This window comes from Onychostoma macrolepis, chromosome 19 (genome assembly GCF_012432095.1).
Source record: "Onychostoma macrolepis isolate SWU-2019 chromosome 19, ASM1243209v1, whole genome shotgun sequence".
In the NCBI taxonomy this organism is placed as follows: Eukaryota; Metazoa; Chordata; class Actinopteri; order Cypriniformes; family Cyprinidae; genus Onychostoma; species Onychostoma macrolepis.
The window spans coordinates 25,684,885-25,704,358 of record NC_081173.1 but is presented as its reverse complement, the minus strand read 5'-3'; the positions used below and the strand labels follow the sequence as shown (position 1 = coordinate 25,704,358).

The window sequence follows — 19,474 nt, the reverse complement described above, 5'->3', positions numbered from 1 at the left end:
ATTTAAAGTACTTTGTTTCTGTCTGAAGAATTCTAATATGTTGTTTTAGGGTGCGATTGGAGCACCGGGAGAGAAAGGAGCTTCTGGAGCCAAGGGTGACACTGTGAGTGACTGATTCATCAGATTTATGCTCAAAATGACCTTCATATTCGCCGTCACTGCAATAATTATGAAATGGTGCTCTGAAATGTCAACTTTAATGGTGATGAAGATTGTTTATTTATAGGGAGAGCCAGGAAAGCATGGATCTGATGGCGCACCAGGAGCTCCAGGAGAGAAGGTGACTCATGATGATCATTTTCTTGATAATGCATAGAATTCAGAATGTATAGTTGTACATGGTGCACTGCAATGTATATTTATTTTTTATGATTTCTGATTTCTGAATTCTACATATTTGATTATTAAAATGCATATTGTTATGTGACAAAATGATTCCCAAATCTGGTTTGTTCAATGATAAAAACTGAAGAAGAATTTGAGATTTTGCTGTTTGCTTGACAGGGAGATCCAGGTCTGCCTGGAGCCATTGGTGTCAGAGGAATTGTGGGAATTCCAGTGAGTTAATCAACATGTGCATATGTTTTATGTTATTTTGCTGTGCTTTTCCTGAAATGACTCTCAAAGCTGCTACTCTGAATGCTATTACAGTAAATGAGGGTTAGCTTGCTATACAGTAAACACTGAATTTACCCGAGGGGGTGTGTACCGACACCAACAAACTTTAAATGAGGAGATTTCCACTCATTTGTAATCTGCAACTCACCTTGGCTAAACAATGCTGCATCTCAAATTTAGGGTTTACCAGGAAAACAGGGACTTGTGGGGACTGCAGGCCAGAAGGTAAAACTTCATTTACAACAAAATTAAATATGCTGAATCTCATTTAAATTTGAAAACAGTGATGCACGACAAGCAATCACTCTCTCTTTTACAGGGTGAAACTGGTGCTGTAGGACCGACTGGTCCAGTTGGGCTTCCTGGTAAAGATGTAAGTATTTTTATATTAGATTTTTGTTTGTGTATACATTTAAGGCATTGTTATATTTTGTTACATGTTAATTTTATATTTAGGGAGCACTTGGACCACCAGGAGAAGATGGAACTCCAGGAGCCAAAGGAGCCACTGTAATAAAAGCATAATTTGAACATTTACATTATTTTATTTTTTTTGCAATGGTTACAGTTGGTTAGATTGCAATTCATGGTAATTTCTTAAAAATGAGTTCAATTAAACAACAAACTTCCTTCCTCAGGGTGAACCAGGAAAACAGGGTCCAGTTGGCCCAATGGGTCCACAAGGAATCCAGGTGGGTTGGACTGTTGGTCTGTTTATGGATTTTTAATGGTTGCGTCCCAATTTGCATGCATACAGTATTCTATGCACCGAACATATACTTTGCTGGAGATGGAAAAAGGCAGTACATGTAAGCAAATAGTAAGTGTGGAAGTAGAAACAAATTAAATTGTGTATTAATAGCACCTTTTGTTGCATAAGTGCACAATTAAGATCTAGCATTTAGCTAAATAATAAATTTAGTATCAATACACAATTACTTAAATAATTATTTTATTTATTTATTTATGTTTACCTTTAAATTCAATATTGCTGTTTTTAGGCAAAAAAAAAAAAACATTCTAAAAACTGCAACTTACGGTTTCTGCAGGTCTTAATAAGGTTTTAAAAAGTCTTAATTTCCCTTCCACAAACAAAGGGCTGAAAAGGTTTTAAATTGGACCAGAATGACTTAAATTCATAAAGTCATGGAATCAAATATCGCATGCACTGCAAAAAATTAATACAGTAGTTTTGTTCTGCTTACTAGCACAAATATTTAAACATCCTTAAGTAAAGATACATTTACTTAAGATGCAAACTCAACATGTGAAGACAAATTAAACACCATAAAGTGAGTTGATGCATGCTTAAAAAATGTGGATAGGGGAATAAAAACCTGTTTTCCCTTTCAATTATTATTTTTTTCCCCCAGCCTTTTGGCAGTTATTTGTTCTTGTTTTAATCATGAACTTCTTTCATTTTGATCAATTTCTCAGAAAACAAGACTTTATTTTAAAGTTAATATGAGGAAATATGGAGGAAGAACATGACCTTTGTGTAGTGTGTTTAGATTTTCTTTTATAATAAATTAAAAATAATAACGATCTATTGTAAATTGATTAAAAAAAAACTTTAAAGCATCACTAATACAATTATTCATTTTATTTTTTTCTTTGGTCTTAAAAAGTCTTTTTCTTTCATAAAACCTGTGAGACTCTGTCATATACTGTAGTCTCTGTTGGACAATGTTAGCTTAAAAGCATGCAGTCATGCACCCTTTGCATATTATTTTCAGTATCAAATGATAGGTGATGCACTAATTATTAATACAAACTGCGAACATGCTATACATGCTAAACATGTTTGTGTAATATTATATCTAACTCATTCAATGAATTCAGAAAAAAATGGGTGGCTATTCACACCATTTTCTCTATTTATCATAATTACAGTACATGAATGAGTACTGATAAAAGGCAATTATCTGATGAAGTGCTGTAGAATTATTCATTGTTATTGTAATTCTTTATCTTGACTACTTCCGCAGGGTGATAAAGGTGACCACGGACTCATGGGCCCTCGTGGAATCAAGGGTCACACGGGTCATAAAGGAGACCAGGTGTGCTCATTGTTCATTGTGATAATCATAACACAGAAACTTATTATTGCCCGTTGTGTGTGTATGATCATGTATTTTTCTTATTTTAGGGCCCGATGGGTCCTGTTGGTCCCAAAGGAAGTGAGGTAAATTAGAAAGTACTCAGTGACCGTTTAGATTCCTGCTGCTTCCTGCACTTGTATGAGTACTGTGTAATTGTATTTTTCTCTCATCGCTCTACAGGGAGATCCAGGTGTTGCAGGAGAACCAGGCATAAAGGGTGATCAGGTTCGCAATATTTGTAGCAGCATACTTATCACACCCTCTAATTATGAAATTCCAGTATGTGTACAGTAGTGTGATGGTTTTTAATAATGGTTTACAGGGGCCTCCGGGTATTACTGGCATCAAGGGTGAGGTAAGCGTGCTATCATTCATAAACACTCATATTATTGGAGTTTTAGGTTGTACCAGACCAATAAAAAAATAAAATACATTAATATATAAATAAATACATTTCTTTCATAAATTATTTTTTCCAATATTTTCCCATATATATATATATATATATATATATATATACACACACACACACGCACACACACAAAATATTTACACAAAATAATTGTGGCCAACATTTGGAGAAAAACATTTATTTCATCATGAGTTTTATTTCAATGATAGGTTAATTTTTTTTAATGAAAGATCAAAAGGATAAACAATGCAGATTTATTTTCACAGCAGCCTTTGCTCATATTTACCAAGGGTGCCAATATTAGTGGACCAGATACTTATTTATTTAATTATTATTATAATGTTTGTTTTTATTTGTTGATCAATCTAACCATTGTTTTTACAGTTAATCTATCAATTATTATTTAATTAGTGAACCATTAAATAAATAAATAATAATGGCATTTTCTGCCATTAATTGTTTAACATTTTGTTCAAACATTTTCTCATAAAATACATACTCTACAAATTAAGCCCCCCCCCCCCCACCCACTCCACAAAAATGACTACATATAGGTACAATAAATGCAATAAATCAGTAATAGGTTTAAAATATTAATTTAACTTTTCATATATATATATATATAAATATATATATATATATTCTTGTTTGATCTAAGCATGGAGAGAAAGGTCAGAGAGGAACTACAGGAGCTGATGGTCGTCCAGGACAGCCGGGTCATGAGGGTCTCACCGGACCACAGGGAGCCAGAGGTCTGGAGGGGGAACGAGGACTACCAGGACCTGCTGGTCCCAGAGGTCTACCTGTGAGTACATCGCTTTGTGACATTGTTCATCTTTGAATGGAAACGCTTGCTCTGCAGCTGTTGCTGATGTTGTTCTCAATGTACTTTAATAGGGGCCCAAGACAAGTGACGAGAAGATCCGTGAGCTTTGCTCTGCTATTGTTGAAGGCATGACATCTCATTAGTTAATAATCACTTTAAATCACCAACATCAACTTTATTTTGCTTTATAAATGGCAACTAAAGTATAACATTGTATTGTATCAAACAGAACATTTAGATGCCTACAAGAAGGAAGTAGCCAAGAAGCCTCTTTCCATTGGAGCCCCTGGAACTCCAGGATCCATGGGACCACCTGGACCACCGGGAGCAGCAGGTCCTGCTGGAGAAGCCGGACCCAGAGGAATCATGGGCCCCAAGGGGCCTCAAGGATACTACGGTCTTCCTGGAAAACCAGGTGTCAAAGGTACCATTAGTTTGAATCTCACTTCCGCTGATATCTCTAAACCATGTATCACTGTCCCAATTAGTGCTCTGCTGTCAGCTCAATTACAGCTGAGCTCTTGAGGATGCAGTTAACACCGAGTCTTTGATTGCTAACTTCTTGATTTTTTTATTGCCTATGAATTCTCAATATTAAACACTCATAACTATGAAATATTGAGTTAAGCTTCAGCTGCATCATGCTAATAATCTCAGTCTAGATTGTTTGATAGTCGACTAGTAGTCCAGACTGAAGACTGAAGTTGAGTTTTAGATTTTTATGCTTTAAAGGGCATCATGTTTTTGAATGTCTTGTGCCATTCACATTGCATTTTTAAGATGCTATGATATTTATTTATTTTTTTTAAATTTCTGTTATCATGGATAATTGTGATAATTACCATGATTTTGTGAGGACTATGGTAATTTTGTGCAAATTTTATTTAGCCTATTTGTTACTAGTTTAGAATGTTTAATATATATTAGGTGAAAAATAGTTAAATCTATTGTTTATTTTCTCATTAGTCAGTTTATCATTGAGTTACAGTAAATAATAATGGTAAATTCTGCTGTTAATCTTTCAACAACAACAAAACTTAAATTGCAACATAAAAAGTTAAATAAAAATAAAAAAATAAAATAAAAAGTGTGTGTGTGTGTCAGGGTTATTATTTTATATACTTGGAATAAAATCAACTTTAACTGAAAGAAATTAAAATATAAAAACACAAACTTATTTTATTTCAACTAGTTGTCAAAAGATCTGATGTACTAAAACAGCTCAAATTAAAACTAACATAAAGATTAATAAAAACGATATACATATTAAAAAAAAAAAAAAGAATAAAACTAATAAAAAAATCACAAAAACACAACAAAATGGCCACAATTTGAACAAAAATTGAAAACAGAAAAAATAAAAGGTAGTCCAATGATACTAATGATTATGATATTTAATTATAATTATACAGTGCTTCCTTAACACTTACTAGTCATTCAGGCAACTTACCAACTAGTAGATATTAAAAGATGGGTTGTTTAAGTAGTTGAACACATTTGTAAATATCCTCTTTGGCAATCCACATCATGCTGATGGTGTATGCTATACTTCCTTAATATCATATAATGGGCACAACTGAATACCCCTGCAAGAATCAGCTGTTTTTATAATATTTCATGAGTGGATTGTGCCTCAGGCAGAATTTTAGAGGCTAAAACTGCGAGCACATGTTGATTTCCATCAGTCGCTGGTCACTGAAGGGTAGCAGCCTCCAGAATGTTTAGCACTGCAGTTCTTTTGTCCTCACGAGCACAGGCTGTTGTACAGTGAGTGCAGTCGGCGTTAATTGCCAGCGAGCCGAGGAGGAATGCTACGCTTGCTAATGAGACAGAGATTGAGAAGCAATAACAGGATAATTAGAAAAGCCCCCGACAGCATCTCAATCTACCTGTTATTTCTTCAGAACCTCTGAGGATGAGAGCATGTTTATTGAAGTTTATAAATGCAGAAAACATTCTAGCGTTCAACACTCGTGCCTAGTCAGCAATCTCACAGAGGTTTCCCCGGGTCCCTTACAAGAGCTGTAAATATAAGAATTTTACCATCAATTCAGGTCAGAGACTGAGGTGTGATTGCAGCACTTTTGTGTTCAGTACAGTGTGTATTTGTGCTAGCATTGCACCATGAAACTATTGCCAATTTTTTATGGCCCAACAAACACACCTCTTTTTTAACCAAATATTAAAATGCTCCAGATTCATATGTCAGAGCTAATAAAATTACACTATTACCGGAAAGAAAAGAAAAATAATGTTGACCTAGTAAACCTATGTAGAAGAGATGTTTGATAGAAAATCATTGGTTTAATTTTTAATTTTTTTTTTTTTTTATTCAGCAAGAATGCTTTAAAAATGACAGTAAATATGTTTAGAAAAGATAATGCTGTTCTTTTGAAAAAAAAAAAAAAAATTAAACAATATTGAGCATCAGAAAAATGTTACACATCAGCAAATCAGCATATTAGAATGATTTCTGAATGACTGAAGACTGGAGTAATGATGCATCATAAGAATAAATTACATTTTAAAATGTATACGCATTGAAAACAGGTCTTTAATTTTTTAAGCAATAAATATTGTACAAAAAATAAAAAATAAATACATTTAAAAAAAGTTGTAATATTTCACAATATTACTGAATAAATGCAGCCTTGGTGAATATATATATATATATATATATATATATATATAAAATAAATAAATAAATAAATAAATGATATTATATATTGTATATATATACACCCCCATATATGTAAACATAAAAGTGGCATAATATTATCTGATGTTGATGATGATTATCTGACTATGGTCTGAGCCATTGCTTTTTGTTTTTAATGTATTATGCATCTTTATTTTTTTACTGTTAGATTGTGTTTTGTCTATGGAGAGTCACGATGTGATTGACTTCTTTGTCTAGTAATTTGTTCTGTTTCTGTATTTGTGTAGGTGATGCAGGACATAAAGGTGATAAGGGAGATAACGGAATTGGAATTCCAGGAATTCCTGGAGAACCCGGACCACAAGGTAAGAAACGCTAAACCTCAACTTTCTGCTAATCATATTTTACCATCATTTCCAATGGTAACTGAGTCATTGTGAAGAATGGCACTATGGTACTATCGACTTCTTACATCAATATTTTCAAAACCCTACCAGGACCAGCTGGCAAGCCTGGCATCGGTAAGGACGGTCAGGACGGGCCCAGAGGAGACGCCGGTGTGCCAGGAACACCAGGAACCCCTGGACCCAGAGGACCTCAGGGCGTCCCTGGTCTTTGTGATCCTTCAAACTGCTTTAGGCCTCAACCTCTTTACCTGGTTGGCGGGAAGAAGTCCGTCAACATCAAGGGTCCATGAACAGAAACCTAGAAACCTTCACAGTCATCATCAGGTAGTCCATCTCCGACAAACTTGAAGAGACTTCAGATGGCGAGCAGATGGTGAGAGAAACAAACGTGACAGATGTATAGAGACATACGGATGCAGCTCCTGATGGTGGATCCAGTTCACATGGTTTATTGTTGTACCTTGTACATAAACTAGAAGAAAATGTGTTTGTTCTTTCAGATGGTTTACAGTAAATCGCAGATAAATAAATTAATTGGAAATTGTTGTTTCAGCTCTTTGCCACAAACTGGTTACACAAACCACTACATGCCATAGAATTGCAATTCTGCGAGTCTTTTTTCAATATTTTTTTCATGAAATGTGATTGTAAAGACCGATTTTAGACATGGTGCCAGACGTTAAGCTACGCCAACACAACGACAGTGTGATCCAACAACAGCTTGAAATAAAAGCTTTTCACCACCATGCTACCAGCGTGCAACGGTTTATTAGTAAGAGGTTTCTGTCAACATACCTGCAGATGCGATCCCCATATTATTATACAATTAGGCACAGGAAATGTGTTTCTCAAACAAGAACTGTGCTTTGCTGATGTTTTTTAGTAGTTTTTATGTGTTACATTCTGGATTACATGATCAGATTCCAAAAATAAAGTACTTGTTATTAGATTACATTTTAAGAAACACATAATCAGACTACTTTTATAGATTACATAACACATTATTCATTCAATGATAGTAAATGTATTCATTTTCTCTAATTCTTCAATTTTCTTTTGGAAAACAAACCTTACCACATGTCACGCAGTCATTTAAGCATGTATTATATGTCTTTGGAAGCCTTATTTGTGTGTCAGTTAATAATCACAATTACATGAAGGAAAACAAAGTAATCCTATTTTTACTATTCAAGTGTTAATTAGCGGTTACTAGTTGCTTGCCAACTACATATTTTAAGTTTTTTAATTAATTACAGATACAGACTGACAACAACGGAACTACTCCAGAATGGCGCTTTTATTGGCACATTAATCGTTTAAGGTTCAATACACCTTAGGCTCTGAGTACAGCTTCTATGACATATGGTCAAATACAACAAAAAATTTAATCATTTCCACTCACATAGGGTTTAAAATCATGTGACCGCATTGTCATTAAAGTACCTAGGAATTTGTCAATGGACAAATAAGGGCTTTGCACAAATGGTGGTAAGTGATTTTAGCAATCTTATTGTAAGCCAATGGTAATAATTCTGAATTTTGAAGCATTTAAGAAAAAGAAACTTGCAGAACATTAAGGTCTTAAAAATCTTAGCCATATAGGATTAGATTGATTAAGACGTCAGATATGAAAATTGCATGGAGTTTTTTCCAATGAAACATTTTCAAAACTCAAAATCTACATGGACTATCTTAACAAAAAAGTCCTTTTATATTAGTTCATACATTTGATCATTCATGTTTTGTTCATTTAGACTGTTTTTTAGGAATAAAACATGCAAACTTGCAATGTCTATGGTATACACTTAACAGATTTTTTTATCTCACAATAAGAACCCAATTGTAGTAAATGGACCTGATCCAGTCTTTATTAACACACACGCGCTCTCCCCACACATACACATACATCAACCTAATTAAGATTAACTGTAGCACCAGAGAATCAGTATAAACAAGTGGATTATACCATGCATAAATTATACTATTTTACATCACCTGCACCTGTGGTTCATTAGAATAATTTAATGCAAATTGATATGGAAAAACAAATACAGTCATTATCGGCTTGAAGAAGCCAAACTAACAGGAGGATACAAAGTCAAAAAGCAACTATATTTGAATAAAGTGGAGGAGAACATGATAGCAATGCTGATAGTGAGTATTTCTTTGGCCTGCATCGAAAAAGCACCATTAATTTACATAAAGTTGCTTCAGTAATAAGCTCAGCTTTTCAAAATACATCACCAAAACATCATCTCTTGAATGTGATTCTTGAAGGCAGGGCAAAGGTGGACAAACAAATTATAAAGTGTGTATATAATACTCATTACTAAGAGCTTTATCATGGACATTGAATTTAGAAAGTCTATACAGTATCACATCTGGTTTTGCATTCAAATATAATTAATCAACATATTCAATCCACTAATGATGCTGCAAGTTAAAGTCAACACATGATCTCTCTTTAAAAACCTCGCCCTTCAAAGACAGAACATGCAAAATAATGGAGAAAGTGACTTTCTGATTGTCTGAAAAAAAGAAAAGAAAAAAAGAAAAGAAAAAAAGACCACTCCCTCTTTCACAGAGGCACCTATCTTTCAGGTTAGTGTAGGGAAAAAATAAAATAAAATAAAATAATAGTAAAAGAGTATTAGCTTTTGCAAAAAAAAAAAAAAAAAAAGTTCTACAAGCTCTACAAAGAAGCGGTCAAAAAAAATTCTATAATACTTATGCAATAATACTGAAAATTCATTTTAAGGATATCATGATCTTAAAGGGAGAAAAAAACTAACATTTAGGCAACAAGACTGAAAAGTAAATCTTGTTTATTTTGGATATTACAATTTCGGTCAAGTGATCTCAAAAACAACTACAACATTCTGACATAAGCCTATTCTTGACCTCACTGATGCCCGTCAGTTGAAGATGAATTGCATCCCTGTTTGTGGGCAGAGGAGAGTTCGTTTTGAAGCAGTCTCTCCTCTTTCAGTGGCTTTAACTGGCTCACAAGAGAGCAATCTGCAGGATCGATCCATCTGAGCACTTTAGTGACACGAATGATATTGCTTTAACTAGGACTTTGTGTTCCGGAACTTCCATAATAATCAACGCAATGGTGTTTTGAAGAGAAGTGCTGTCCAAAACTATTACAAAAGCATTATAAGAGGCGTCAGTCATGTGTATTTATGCAGTGACAGCCTTTGTGACAAACCAGCCGTGTTAAACTATCAAACAGGCACTGAATTGAGCAGCTGCCTTTCAGTCATCACAAACACAAGTTTAATGATCCAAAATAAAAATAGCAAGTTATTTACCAAATGCATGGATACAAAAGAGATATCTTACAAAACGTAGACTAAAAAGAGCAGAAATGCATTTCTCCATCACCTCCAGGACCTCTAATGATCCTTATTGAGATTTCCTATTGATGAGTGGAAAAGTGTCCCGCTGTGTTTTTCCCAGAGTAACGGAGCGCTTCATCAATAAAACTCAAGTAGAGAATTCCCCAAACTTCCTGACCTGCTACAGACATCACTAACAATAGTTGGACTCGTGATTACTGATCAATGACCTCAGTAAACACCGTCAGCAGAACTTGAGTGTGGACGGCACAATTGTGTCATTATGAGATCACAGTTGGGGAAGTAAATTTCTTTCTTTCGTAACAAGAATTCTCATCCTGTTACACAGAAAGCCTCGAAAGTCTTGACTTGAAGTAAATGACCTTAAGCCCACCCCTCCTCTAATAAAAAAAAAAAATCATAACCAACTCTGACCGGCAGGACACTAGAGGGCTTTTCACACTTAAAACTGTTAACCAAGGGCCATTTTTAACCCCGGGTTAGTAAGATTCACACTATAGTGGGTTAGAAATCAATCCTGGGTAATGGGTTTGTAGAGGTTTCACATTCTACATTTTTAAAACCTTGGGTTAACATTCTTATTTGCATATACGAGGTTAAATACACTGGGCAAGTACAGTACTCAACATTATTTTATTACTAAACATTTTTTGTCTCTATTTAGCATGTTTAACTATCTTTCAGACACTGTACCTAAAAATTTAGACTATTTTTCAAGCTATTTGTGATTAATTCATAAGGATTTTTACTGAAATTTAGACTTAGACTTAATTTTGAATAACTTCACAAACGATTAGTGAACCAGTCGAACTGATTCATTGAGAAAATATTTCAAAATTCAAAATTTAATTACAAAGTTTATAATGAAAAAGAGAATTATATTTTTTCTTGACTGTAGGGTTCTTGTATGTATTTTATGATTAATATCTTGCTAAACATTGTTCTGACATTTTACACCTTTAGCACCACTATTCTGTCAATCCTGCTTGAGCTAGACTTCATAACCCGGAGCTGAAAGTGCTAATGCTACATGCCAACACCTTTTCAAAACCTAAAGTGTGAAACGTTGCTTAACTCAGGATTAAAAGTGGCCTTAACTCAGGGTTCAAGAACACATTAGCTGTAGTGAAAAGCCTATGACAAACACACGTATAAACACACATTCACTCACCCCTCAGACTCTGTAGTTCTCCTGATGTTACAGAACATGTTCTTGGCTTACTCAATGTCCAAGTTCATAAATAGGTGTTAGCCCAGGACAGTGAGGGGTGTATTAAGTCCCCTTGACATTTTTGGTGTGAGGTCTTGATGCCAGACTGGCATAGTAGGCACATTGTGAGGGGTCACACTGCCCCGGCGGTCCAGGAGGTCCGAGCTGACCGTGAGGACCAGGATTACCAGGCTCTCCCTGAGCACCTGAGGCTCCAGGAAGACCGTCCTTTCCATATCCCGGCATACCTGCAGGACCTGTGGCGCAAATACTGTCTCAGCTGCTGTTCATCATTCCAACAATCACAATTTACCCCAAAATAGTAAAGAGTAGAATGGTCTTATAAATAGGTCATTCATTTTACCAAGGGTTTACACAAAACAAGGGGAGTCTGCTTTTAGCTATTATGCCGCCCGCAGTTGTAATCAGCTTCCAGAAGAGATCAGATGTGCTAAAACATTAGCCACATTTAAATCTAGACTCAAAACTCATCTGTTTAGCTGTGAATGTCCGAACTGATTGCACTGTATTTTATGTATAATAATTTTCTATTTTTAACTGTTTTAAATTAATTTTAAATCAATTTCTAAATCATTTTAAAATTTTAATTAATTTCATTTAATTTAAGTTCCCTGTTTTATTGTTGTGATTATTTTATGTAAAGCACTTTGAATTACCATTGCGTATGAAATGTGCTATATAAATAAACTTGCCTTGCCTTAATTTTATATATACAATTTTATATCTGTAATTGTATTTATTCATTATTTTAATATATTAAAATGACTTGAATTGTTAATATGAAAATAAATGAATAAATAAATACTACCACAATGTATAAATATTTTATAATTTCAAATAAATAAAAAGAAAAAAGCAGAGCTATAAATACTACATATATCATATAAAATTAAGGGCTATTCATAAGACCATTTTACATTTTTTACATTATAGCATTATTTTTATTTTTAACTACATTTTTAATCCAAATCCTCATCACAGTAAGGTAAGAAATATCAAATTTATATTACTATAATGTAGAAATAAAACGTCTTGCTCAGCTAAAAGTTATAATATTTTTAAATCTAAAATTACTTTACAAAACGAAAGAACAAAAATTGTTAAAAATTAAAGAGTATATTAAAAACAGTACATAAATAGTCAAGTCAAGTCAAGTCAACTTTATTTATATAGCGCTTTTAACAATACAGATTGTATCAAATTGGAGGATAGAGTGTCAGTAATGTATAATGATAAGATTAAACACTCAATTTTCAATTTTCAGTTAAAGGCATTTCATTATTGAATTCAGAGATGTCATTGTCTAGCTCAGTTTAGTTTAAATATTATCTGCGCAATCAAATCGGCGATAAACACTAGAAATTAAGTGTCCCCAAATACTACTATGATATATAATTATCTTATCTTTTGAAATATTTAAAGAATAAAAAACAAAACTATATTTTATATTTATATAAAATTAAGACCTATTAAGAGCATTTAACTCTTTTGCATAGTGACATAATTTTAAATTTTTTAAGCACATTTCTCTCCAAAATCCTCATTACTGTAATGCAAAAAAACATCTGTACAGTCCTTTTTTAATTTTAGTTTGGACTTGGGCTTTTTCTTGACAGTTTTAATGAGATTCATCCAAATACATCATCTGAGTCAATGCAAAAATGGTCTTACCCATGGGACCTATTGGACCAGGCTCTCCTCTCTGTCCAACACCGTCCTCTCCCTTTTCACCTCTTGCACCTCGATCACCTGAGAAAAAAAAAAGAGAAAGTGTGGGTTTAAAAGGTTTAACATCAAACATCAAGTAAAGTAACAATCTGAAATTAGCTTTGCAGTACCTTTAGGACCAACTGGACCTCTGGGTCCTTCTGCTCCATTTTGTCCAGGTATTCCAGACTCTCCAGGTAGACCTGGTCGGCCAGGAGGTCCATCTTTACCTGCCGGACCAGGTGGACCGGGGCGGCCAACTGAGCTCTTGATATGAGCAGGTTGCATTTGAGCCATGAGGTAAGCTAACTTAGCTGTGAAAATCAATGGAAAGTTTGGGAAATGTAAAAAGACACAGCAAAATAAGTCAAAAACATCTTCGCCAAATGAATCTCACCATCCAACTGTTTGGAGAGTTCCTCCTGAATGAGCCGCCGCATTTGTTCCAGTGATGGCGTCTCACCCTTAAAACGTTGAAATTACGTCATGCTCTTTATAATATCATTAGTGTCACACACGTTCCATTAAAAATACTAAAGCAGACTCACTCTGAGACCTGGGAGACCCGGCTGTCCTGGAGAACCAGGGGATCCAGGGGGACCCACTTCCCCTGGGGGTCCTGACATGCCCATCATTCCTGTGTGACCCTTCCTGCCGGGAGGCCCAGGGTTACCCGGAATGCCCGGATCACCAACAGGTCCTTTGTCTCCTTTTATTCCATTATCACCCTACAAGAATGAGCAACACAGTCAGTTTTGATTTGATTTGAGAGGCACATATGTGGATGGATTGATGGATGGACAGATACCTTTTCTCCCTTATGTCCTCTGTCTCCTGGTTTTCCTGACATGCCCTAAAATAAAAATAAAAAATACATGGTTAGCTGAAAAAATTATGAAAAAGTGTTGATATAATATTAATGAATCATCACTCACTTGTTTGCCCTCTGGGCCAATTGGACCAGACGGACCCTGAGGGAAAAACACCAGTGTAAATATAGACAGCCAGGCAGCAAAAACCCTTCATATCCACTTGGGACTGAGTGCTTTCAGCTTCTATAGATTTACAAGGCTTGTTTGTACAAGTATAAAAGCTTAACTTTACTAATTAAACTGAGATTCCCATAAGTCCCAAAGCAACATCTCCACTCACCGATGGCCCTTTTGGACCTGGGAAGCCAGGTAATCCTGGACTCCCTGTTTCACCTTTGTGTCCTGGCTGACCCTGAAACATGATAAAACAAAGTGATCATTTACATTAATGTCTGGTAATTAACTTTATTACCTAGGTGGTAGAATTATTGTCTATTATTATTATTATTATTAATAGGTTTAAATTTCAGGCTGATATACTGTATAGACATAACTTTGTGAGTGTAAAAATGAGTAACAGTTTTTTTTTGTTTTTTTTAAGGCTGCATTTATTTGAACTAAAATACACTACATTCAAACAGGAATATTGTGAAATATTATTACAATTTATAAATAACTTTTCCATTTTAATATATTCTAACATGTAATTAATTCCTACTGTGGCAAAGCTGAATTTCCATCAGCCATTTACTCCAGTTTTCAACACAACATTAAAATATGCTGCTTTGGTGTTCAAGGAAAATTTCTTATTATTATCAATGTTAAAATAGTTGAGCTGATTAATATATCTGTGGAAATCGTGATACTTTTTTTCAGGATTCTTTGATGAATATAAAGTTAGAAAGAACAGCATTTATTTAAAATTTGTTGAAGTGCAAGTCTTTACTGCCACTTCTGATTAATTAAAAATAGCATAAATATGTGCTAAATATTATCTGGAAAGAAAAATATTTAGTTTCTATCAAGTCGACACTATTTTTTTAGCATTACATTACAAACATTTTTTTTAGAAAGTAGAATTAAATTCTGCAGATTTGTTTTACATTATTACTATTATTTTTATTTCTTTAATAGACATGTTTACAATTTTCTCCAAAATTGTCCTTCTGTGCCCCCCTAGAGATCTCTGGACCCTTGCATTAATAGACAAACAAGCAAGAGGTGCAAAAGTGAATGTAAATGTAGATCTCAGTCCATTAAACGATGTGGCAGCACATACTGACATGCTACTATGAAACTTACAGGATTTCCCTGAGATCCAGGCTTGCCTGCTTGTCCAGGTTCTCCAGGCTGACCCTAAAAATACAAAAACACAGTGACCCAACAGAATAATCACACGGGTGCTGTTTTGTTTTGTGATTTAATTGATTCATCAAAAGCCTCCTCACGGATTCTCCTCGTGGTCCTCTCATGCCCTCTGACCCCGCTGGTCCGGTCTTACCCTGGGCGAAACAAGTACACCAATTAAAACCCAACACCATCTGCTCACAGTGACCTCTGCACAACACAGACTGCATTTACTCACATCTTTCCCAGGTGGACCCTCGCGTCCAGGAACACCCTGTTTGCCATCTTCACCCTAATATGACATGACAGCATTTATTAAACAGAACCCATGAAGTTTCTGCATGATTTAGGAAGCATGTATTAGTCCTGTAGTTCCCCATCTCTGAATACTGGATGTACTGAATCGCTGGGTATGAATTTGAATTGCCATTGACCAACCTTTGACCCTGGTGGTCCTGGTTCCCCTCTGTGACCTTTGAAACCCTGGGAAAAACAGAAACAAAGATGTGAACATTTCAGTCTGTAGGTACAGGTAATAAGGTAACACTTTCGATTAGGCAACACATATTCCTTATTAACTAAGAGTTTTCCTCTAAATAAACTGCTAATTTTTTTAACTCCTGCTTTTTTTTTTTAATAAGTAAGGTAGCTGTTGCAATAGTTATGTTTGTGTATTTGGTAGGGATAAGGGATCTTCTATAATATGGTCATGCAGAATAAGGCATTAATAAATGCTTTATAATTAATAATAAACCGCCAATATACTAGTAATATGCATGCTAATAAGCAATTAGTTAATAGCTAATCTAAAGTGTCACTGATAAAAATATCTAAAACAGCCCTGGCAGTCTAGTTTTATACAGAAAATCATCTGTAATCACGTCACTCACAGGCATTCCTCTGAGTCCGTCTCTTCCTGGTGATCCTGGCTCTCCCTGTTTACCCTGAAAAGTAAAAAGTAAAATGATCATGTTTTTACATTGTTTCTGTAGAACTAAGTATTCTTAGGATGCTGGCATGCATGCAGAACATCAGATTCATACCGGCTCTCCTGTTTCTCCTGGTCTTCCATCCTTTCCAGATTTACCCATCAGGCCCTTCAGCACAGAATATGAAGTATCAGGCAGTATGTAGGTAAAAAATAAAGCATGATGGAGTTATTAAACTTATTCTTCAATTACACTGACCCAAAAGTTTAGCGTCAGTAAGATTTTCTTTGGAAAGACATTAAATACATTCATTTAGCAAGGATGCACTAAACTGATCAAAAGTGACAAGAAATACTTTGCTGTTGTTTTATTCATCAAACAATACTGAATTAAAATCATGGATTCCACAAAATTATTAGGCAGCACAACTATTTTTAATATTGATAATAATACGAAATGTTTCTTAAGCACTAAATCAGCATATTAGAATGATTTCTGAAGGTTTTTGTGAAACTAAAGACTGTAGCCATGGCTGCTGAAAATTCAGCTTTGCATCACAAGAATAAATTACATTTTAAATTATATTCAAATAGAATACTTATTTTGAACTGTAATAATATTTCTCAATATTTATGTTTTACTGTGTTTTTGATCAAATAAATGCAACCTTGGTGAGCATAAGAGACTTCTAACAAAAAAAAAAAAAACATTTTAAAATCTTACCAACCCCAAACTTTTGAACCGTAGTGTATTTGTACTAAACAAATGTACAGACATTTCTTTTAAATAATATGAAATTATGCACCATTAGACCTGGAAGACCAGGTGGTCCTTGAATTCCCTGAAGTCCTTCTTTACCCTGGTAAAACACATTCAGTTATCAATAATGTGGCCGGATTCCAGTGCAATCCATCCAACTAATCCAACACATTTAAATGACCTAACTAAAAAAACTTTAGCCTTGCCTTTTCTCCAGGAGCTCCAGGTGGTCCGATAGGTCCAGGGTTTCCATCATTACCCTATTGATACAGCAAGATGTAATATTTTTCGGTAAAGCTATATAGTATGAATAAGTAGCATTTTAAAATACTCACAGGCTGACCCATAGCTCCTGCGGCCCCTGGATAACCAGGAGGTCCTGGGGGGCCCTGGGAAAATACAAATCAATGAGAGAAAGAAGTGGTATACTGATAAATAATCATGGTATGTCAAATTTAATATGTATTATATGCATATTCAGCCTATTTATGATGAAAATGGTAGGCTGACAATACCTTTTCACCTTTATCTCCAGGTGCTCCCAAAGGACCTCTGTCTCCTTTGACCCCCTGCAAATGGAACATAAATTTCTCATGCGGAGAGTATAAAGGTCAAGTAGTGATGCAATGTTGTCAGATGGGATGACATGCATTTGACACATAAATGGCTAGTGGACCTATTATTGTGATCAATGAGACAAGGTTCTTTGAAAGTGAACTAGTTTGTAGACTTGAAGAACATGTATTTGTAATAAGTGTGTTTGTCGTCAACATTCTAACCTTGGCTCCATCAGCGCCAGGTGGTCCTGCAGGCCCTGTTGGTCCAGGAGGACCCTGTGAAAGCAACCAGTTGATTAAAGGTGGGGTATGCATTTTTTCAAAAACGCTTTAGAAAACTGAGTCAGGCCCAGTACCAAAACAAACTTGAAAACCAATCAGCAGTAAGAGGCGTGTCTACTCATGATGCAGAGAAGAGAACGCTCATGTCTGGTGTGGGCACGGTGTTACGATAAGGCAAAAAGTAGGACCCGTGTAAATATCGGATCAGCTTTCCAGCGCTGGAAAGAACTCAAGGAACGGGAAGGCCTGCGATCGGACGCCGAGGTTGCTTTGTTTCTTCTTGATAGGTGAGTAACATTGGTTTTACTTTGTTTCACAGAACTAATCGTTGCCGTACGTATGTGTGAGGCGGAGCTATCAAAATAGGGACGAGACCCTTTTGGGGTAGGGGCGTGTTTGTTTTGGTGATTTCAAACGTCAGCATTGGGTACCAGAAATCACTTACATTTACATTACATTTATTCATTTAGCAGACGCTTTTATCCAAAGCGACTTACAACTGAGGAATACAATAAGCGATTCATTATAAAGAGGCAAATAGACAAAGGAAGTGCTTGCAATACAACGTTTCAGGCATGGTTCAGAGTAAATACTAGCTAGACAGGGAGAGGTTAAGGAAAGAAAGCAAAGTTGTTGTTTTTTTTTTAAATCCACCTTTAAATGTTCATTATTGTATTCATTAAACTTCAGTTTATTTCCAATTCCCTTAAGTTTAAAGATGAAAGTGAGAGTTTGATTTCTGAATCATGCTCTCTCACCGCATATCCATCCTGTCCGTTTTTCCCAGGTGGTCCAGTATGACCTTTTTCACCTGGAGGTCCTGGCATTCCCGGTTGTCCAGCTGGCCCAGGGGGGCAATCTGAACAAATGTCCTGGGAAACAGAGAAAGGGAAAGTTACAATCTTGGAAGGAAGCTTGGAAGGAAGGAAGGATAGATGGCTGGATGGCTGGATGGATGGATGGATGGCTGGATAACTGGCTGGATGGCTGAATGGATGGATGGATGGATGGATAACTGGCTGGATGGATGGAAGTTTGGATGTTGGATGGATGAAGGGTTTGATGGTTTAATGGATGGATGGATAGTTGGTAGTTTGGATGGATGGATGGATGGTTAGATGGAGGTTTGAACTGATGGATGGATGGATGGAAAGTTGGATGGATGAATGGATGATTGTGTGAGTGGATAGATGGAAGGATGGTTGGTTGGATGGATGGATGAATGGATGGTTAGATGTCAGAATGTATGGTGGATTGGTTGGTTGGATGTATGGATGGATGGTTATCAGGGACGGACTGGGAGTAAAAAATGGCCCTGTATTTTCTCCCAAATAGGCCCACCACAACTACAAACAGTTGCTACTATCTCACAATATTACAGCAATCCTGTCGCATTTATGGCAAATAACATCACAAAACCCATGGTGACCCTGCTGACAAAAACAATAGAAACCATCACAGAAA

The 19,474-nt window shown here is 35.5% G+C and overlaps 2 protein-coding genes across 9 annotated transcripts in view; one reads left to right on the top strand and one right to left on the bottom strand.

The window, feature by feature from the left end:
• LOC131525625 (collagen alpha-1(IX) chain) overlaps positions 1-7,759 on the top strand; it is a 49,926-nt gene extending 42,167 nt beyond the window's left edge. For all 8 annotated transcript variants that reach the window (XM_058753484.1, XM_058753483.1, XM_058753482.1 and 5 more), the window contains 16 exons: positions 50-103; positions 227-280; positions 505-558; positions 799-843; positions 938-991; positions 1,075-1,128; positions 1,257-1,310; positions 2,607-2,678; positions 2,768-2,803; positions 2,901-2,945; positions 3,043-3,075; positions 3,791-3,937; positions 4,030-4,084; positions 4,188-4,382; positions 6,905-6,982; positions 7,115-7,759. In XM_058753484.1, the coding sequence (XP_058609467.1) occupies positions 50-103; positions 227-280; positions 505-558; positions 799-843; positions 938-991; positions 1,075-1,128; positions 1,257-1,310; positions 2,607-2,678; positions 2,768-2,803; positions 2,901-2,945; positions 3,043-3,075; positions 3,791-3,937; positions 4,030-4,084; positions 4,188-4,382; positions 6,905-6,982; positions 7,115-7,314 (1,230 nt within the window). In that variant the 3' untranslated portion in view covers positions 7,315-7,759. The remainder of the gene's footprint in view (positions 1-49; positions 104-226; positions 281-504; positions 559-798; positions 844-937; positions 992-1,074; positions 1,129-1,256; positions 1,311-2,606; positions 2,679-2,767; positions 2,804-2,900; positions 2,946-3,042; positions 3,076-3,790; positions 3,938-4,029; positions 4,085-4,187; positions 4,383-6,904; positions 6,983-7,114) is intronic.
• Positions 7,760-8,312: 553 nt separating this feature from the next.
• The window catches only part of col22a1 (collagen, type XXII, alpha 1), a 54,680-nt gene continuing 43,518 nt past the window's right edge, over positions 8,313-19,474 (bottom strand). Inside the window, exons 45-64 of the mRNA XM_058754458.1 lie at positions 18,769-18,882; positions 17,951-18,004; positions 17,687-17,740; positions 17,507-17,560; positions 17,378-17,431; positions 17,218-17,271; positions 16,527-16,580; positions 16,374-16,427; positions 15,922-15,966; positions 15,722-15,775; positions 15,585-15,638; positions 15,439-15,492; positions 14,477-14,548; positions 14,260-14,295; positions 14,133-14,177; positions 13,873-14,052; positions 13,722-13,788; positions 13,456-13,638; positions 13,289-13,366; positions 8,313-11,853 (exon numbers count right to left, since the gene is read on the bottom strand). Of these exons, the coding sequence (XP_058610441.1) occupies positions 11,660-11,853; positions 13,289-13,366; positions 13,456-13,638; positions 13,722-13,788; positions 13,873-14,052; positions 14,133-14,177; positions 14,260-14,295; positions 14,477-14,548; positions 15,439-15,492; positions 15,585-15,638; positions 15,722-15,775; positions 15,922-15,966; positions 16,374-16,427; positions 16,527-16,580; positions 17,218-17,271; positions 17,378-17,431; positions 17,507-17,560; positions 17,687-17,740; positions 17,951-18,004; positions 18,769-18,882 (1,554 nt within the window). The 3' untranslated portion in view covers positions 8,313-11,659. The remainder of the gene's footprint in view (positions 11,854-13,288; positions 13,367-13,455; positions 13,639-13,721; positions 13,789-13,872; positions 14,053-14,132; positions 14,178-14,259; positions 14,296-14,476; positions 14,549-15,438; positions 15,493-15,584; positions 15,639-15,721; positions 15,776-15,921; positions 15,967-16,373; positions 16,428-16,526; positions 16,581-17,217; positions 17,272-17,377; positions 17,432-17,506; positions 17,561-17,686; positions 17,741-17,950; positions 18,005-18,768; positions 18,883-19,474) is intronic.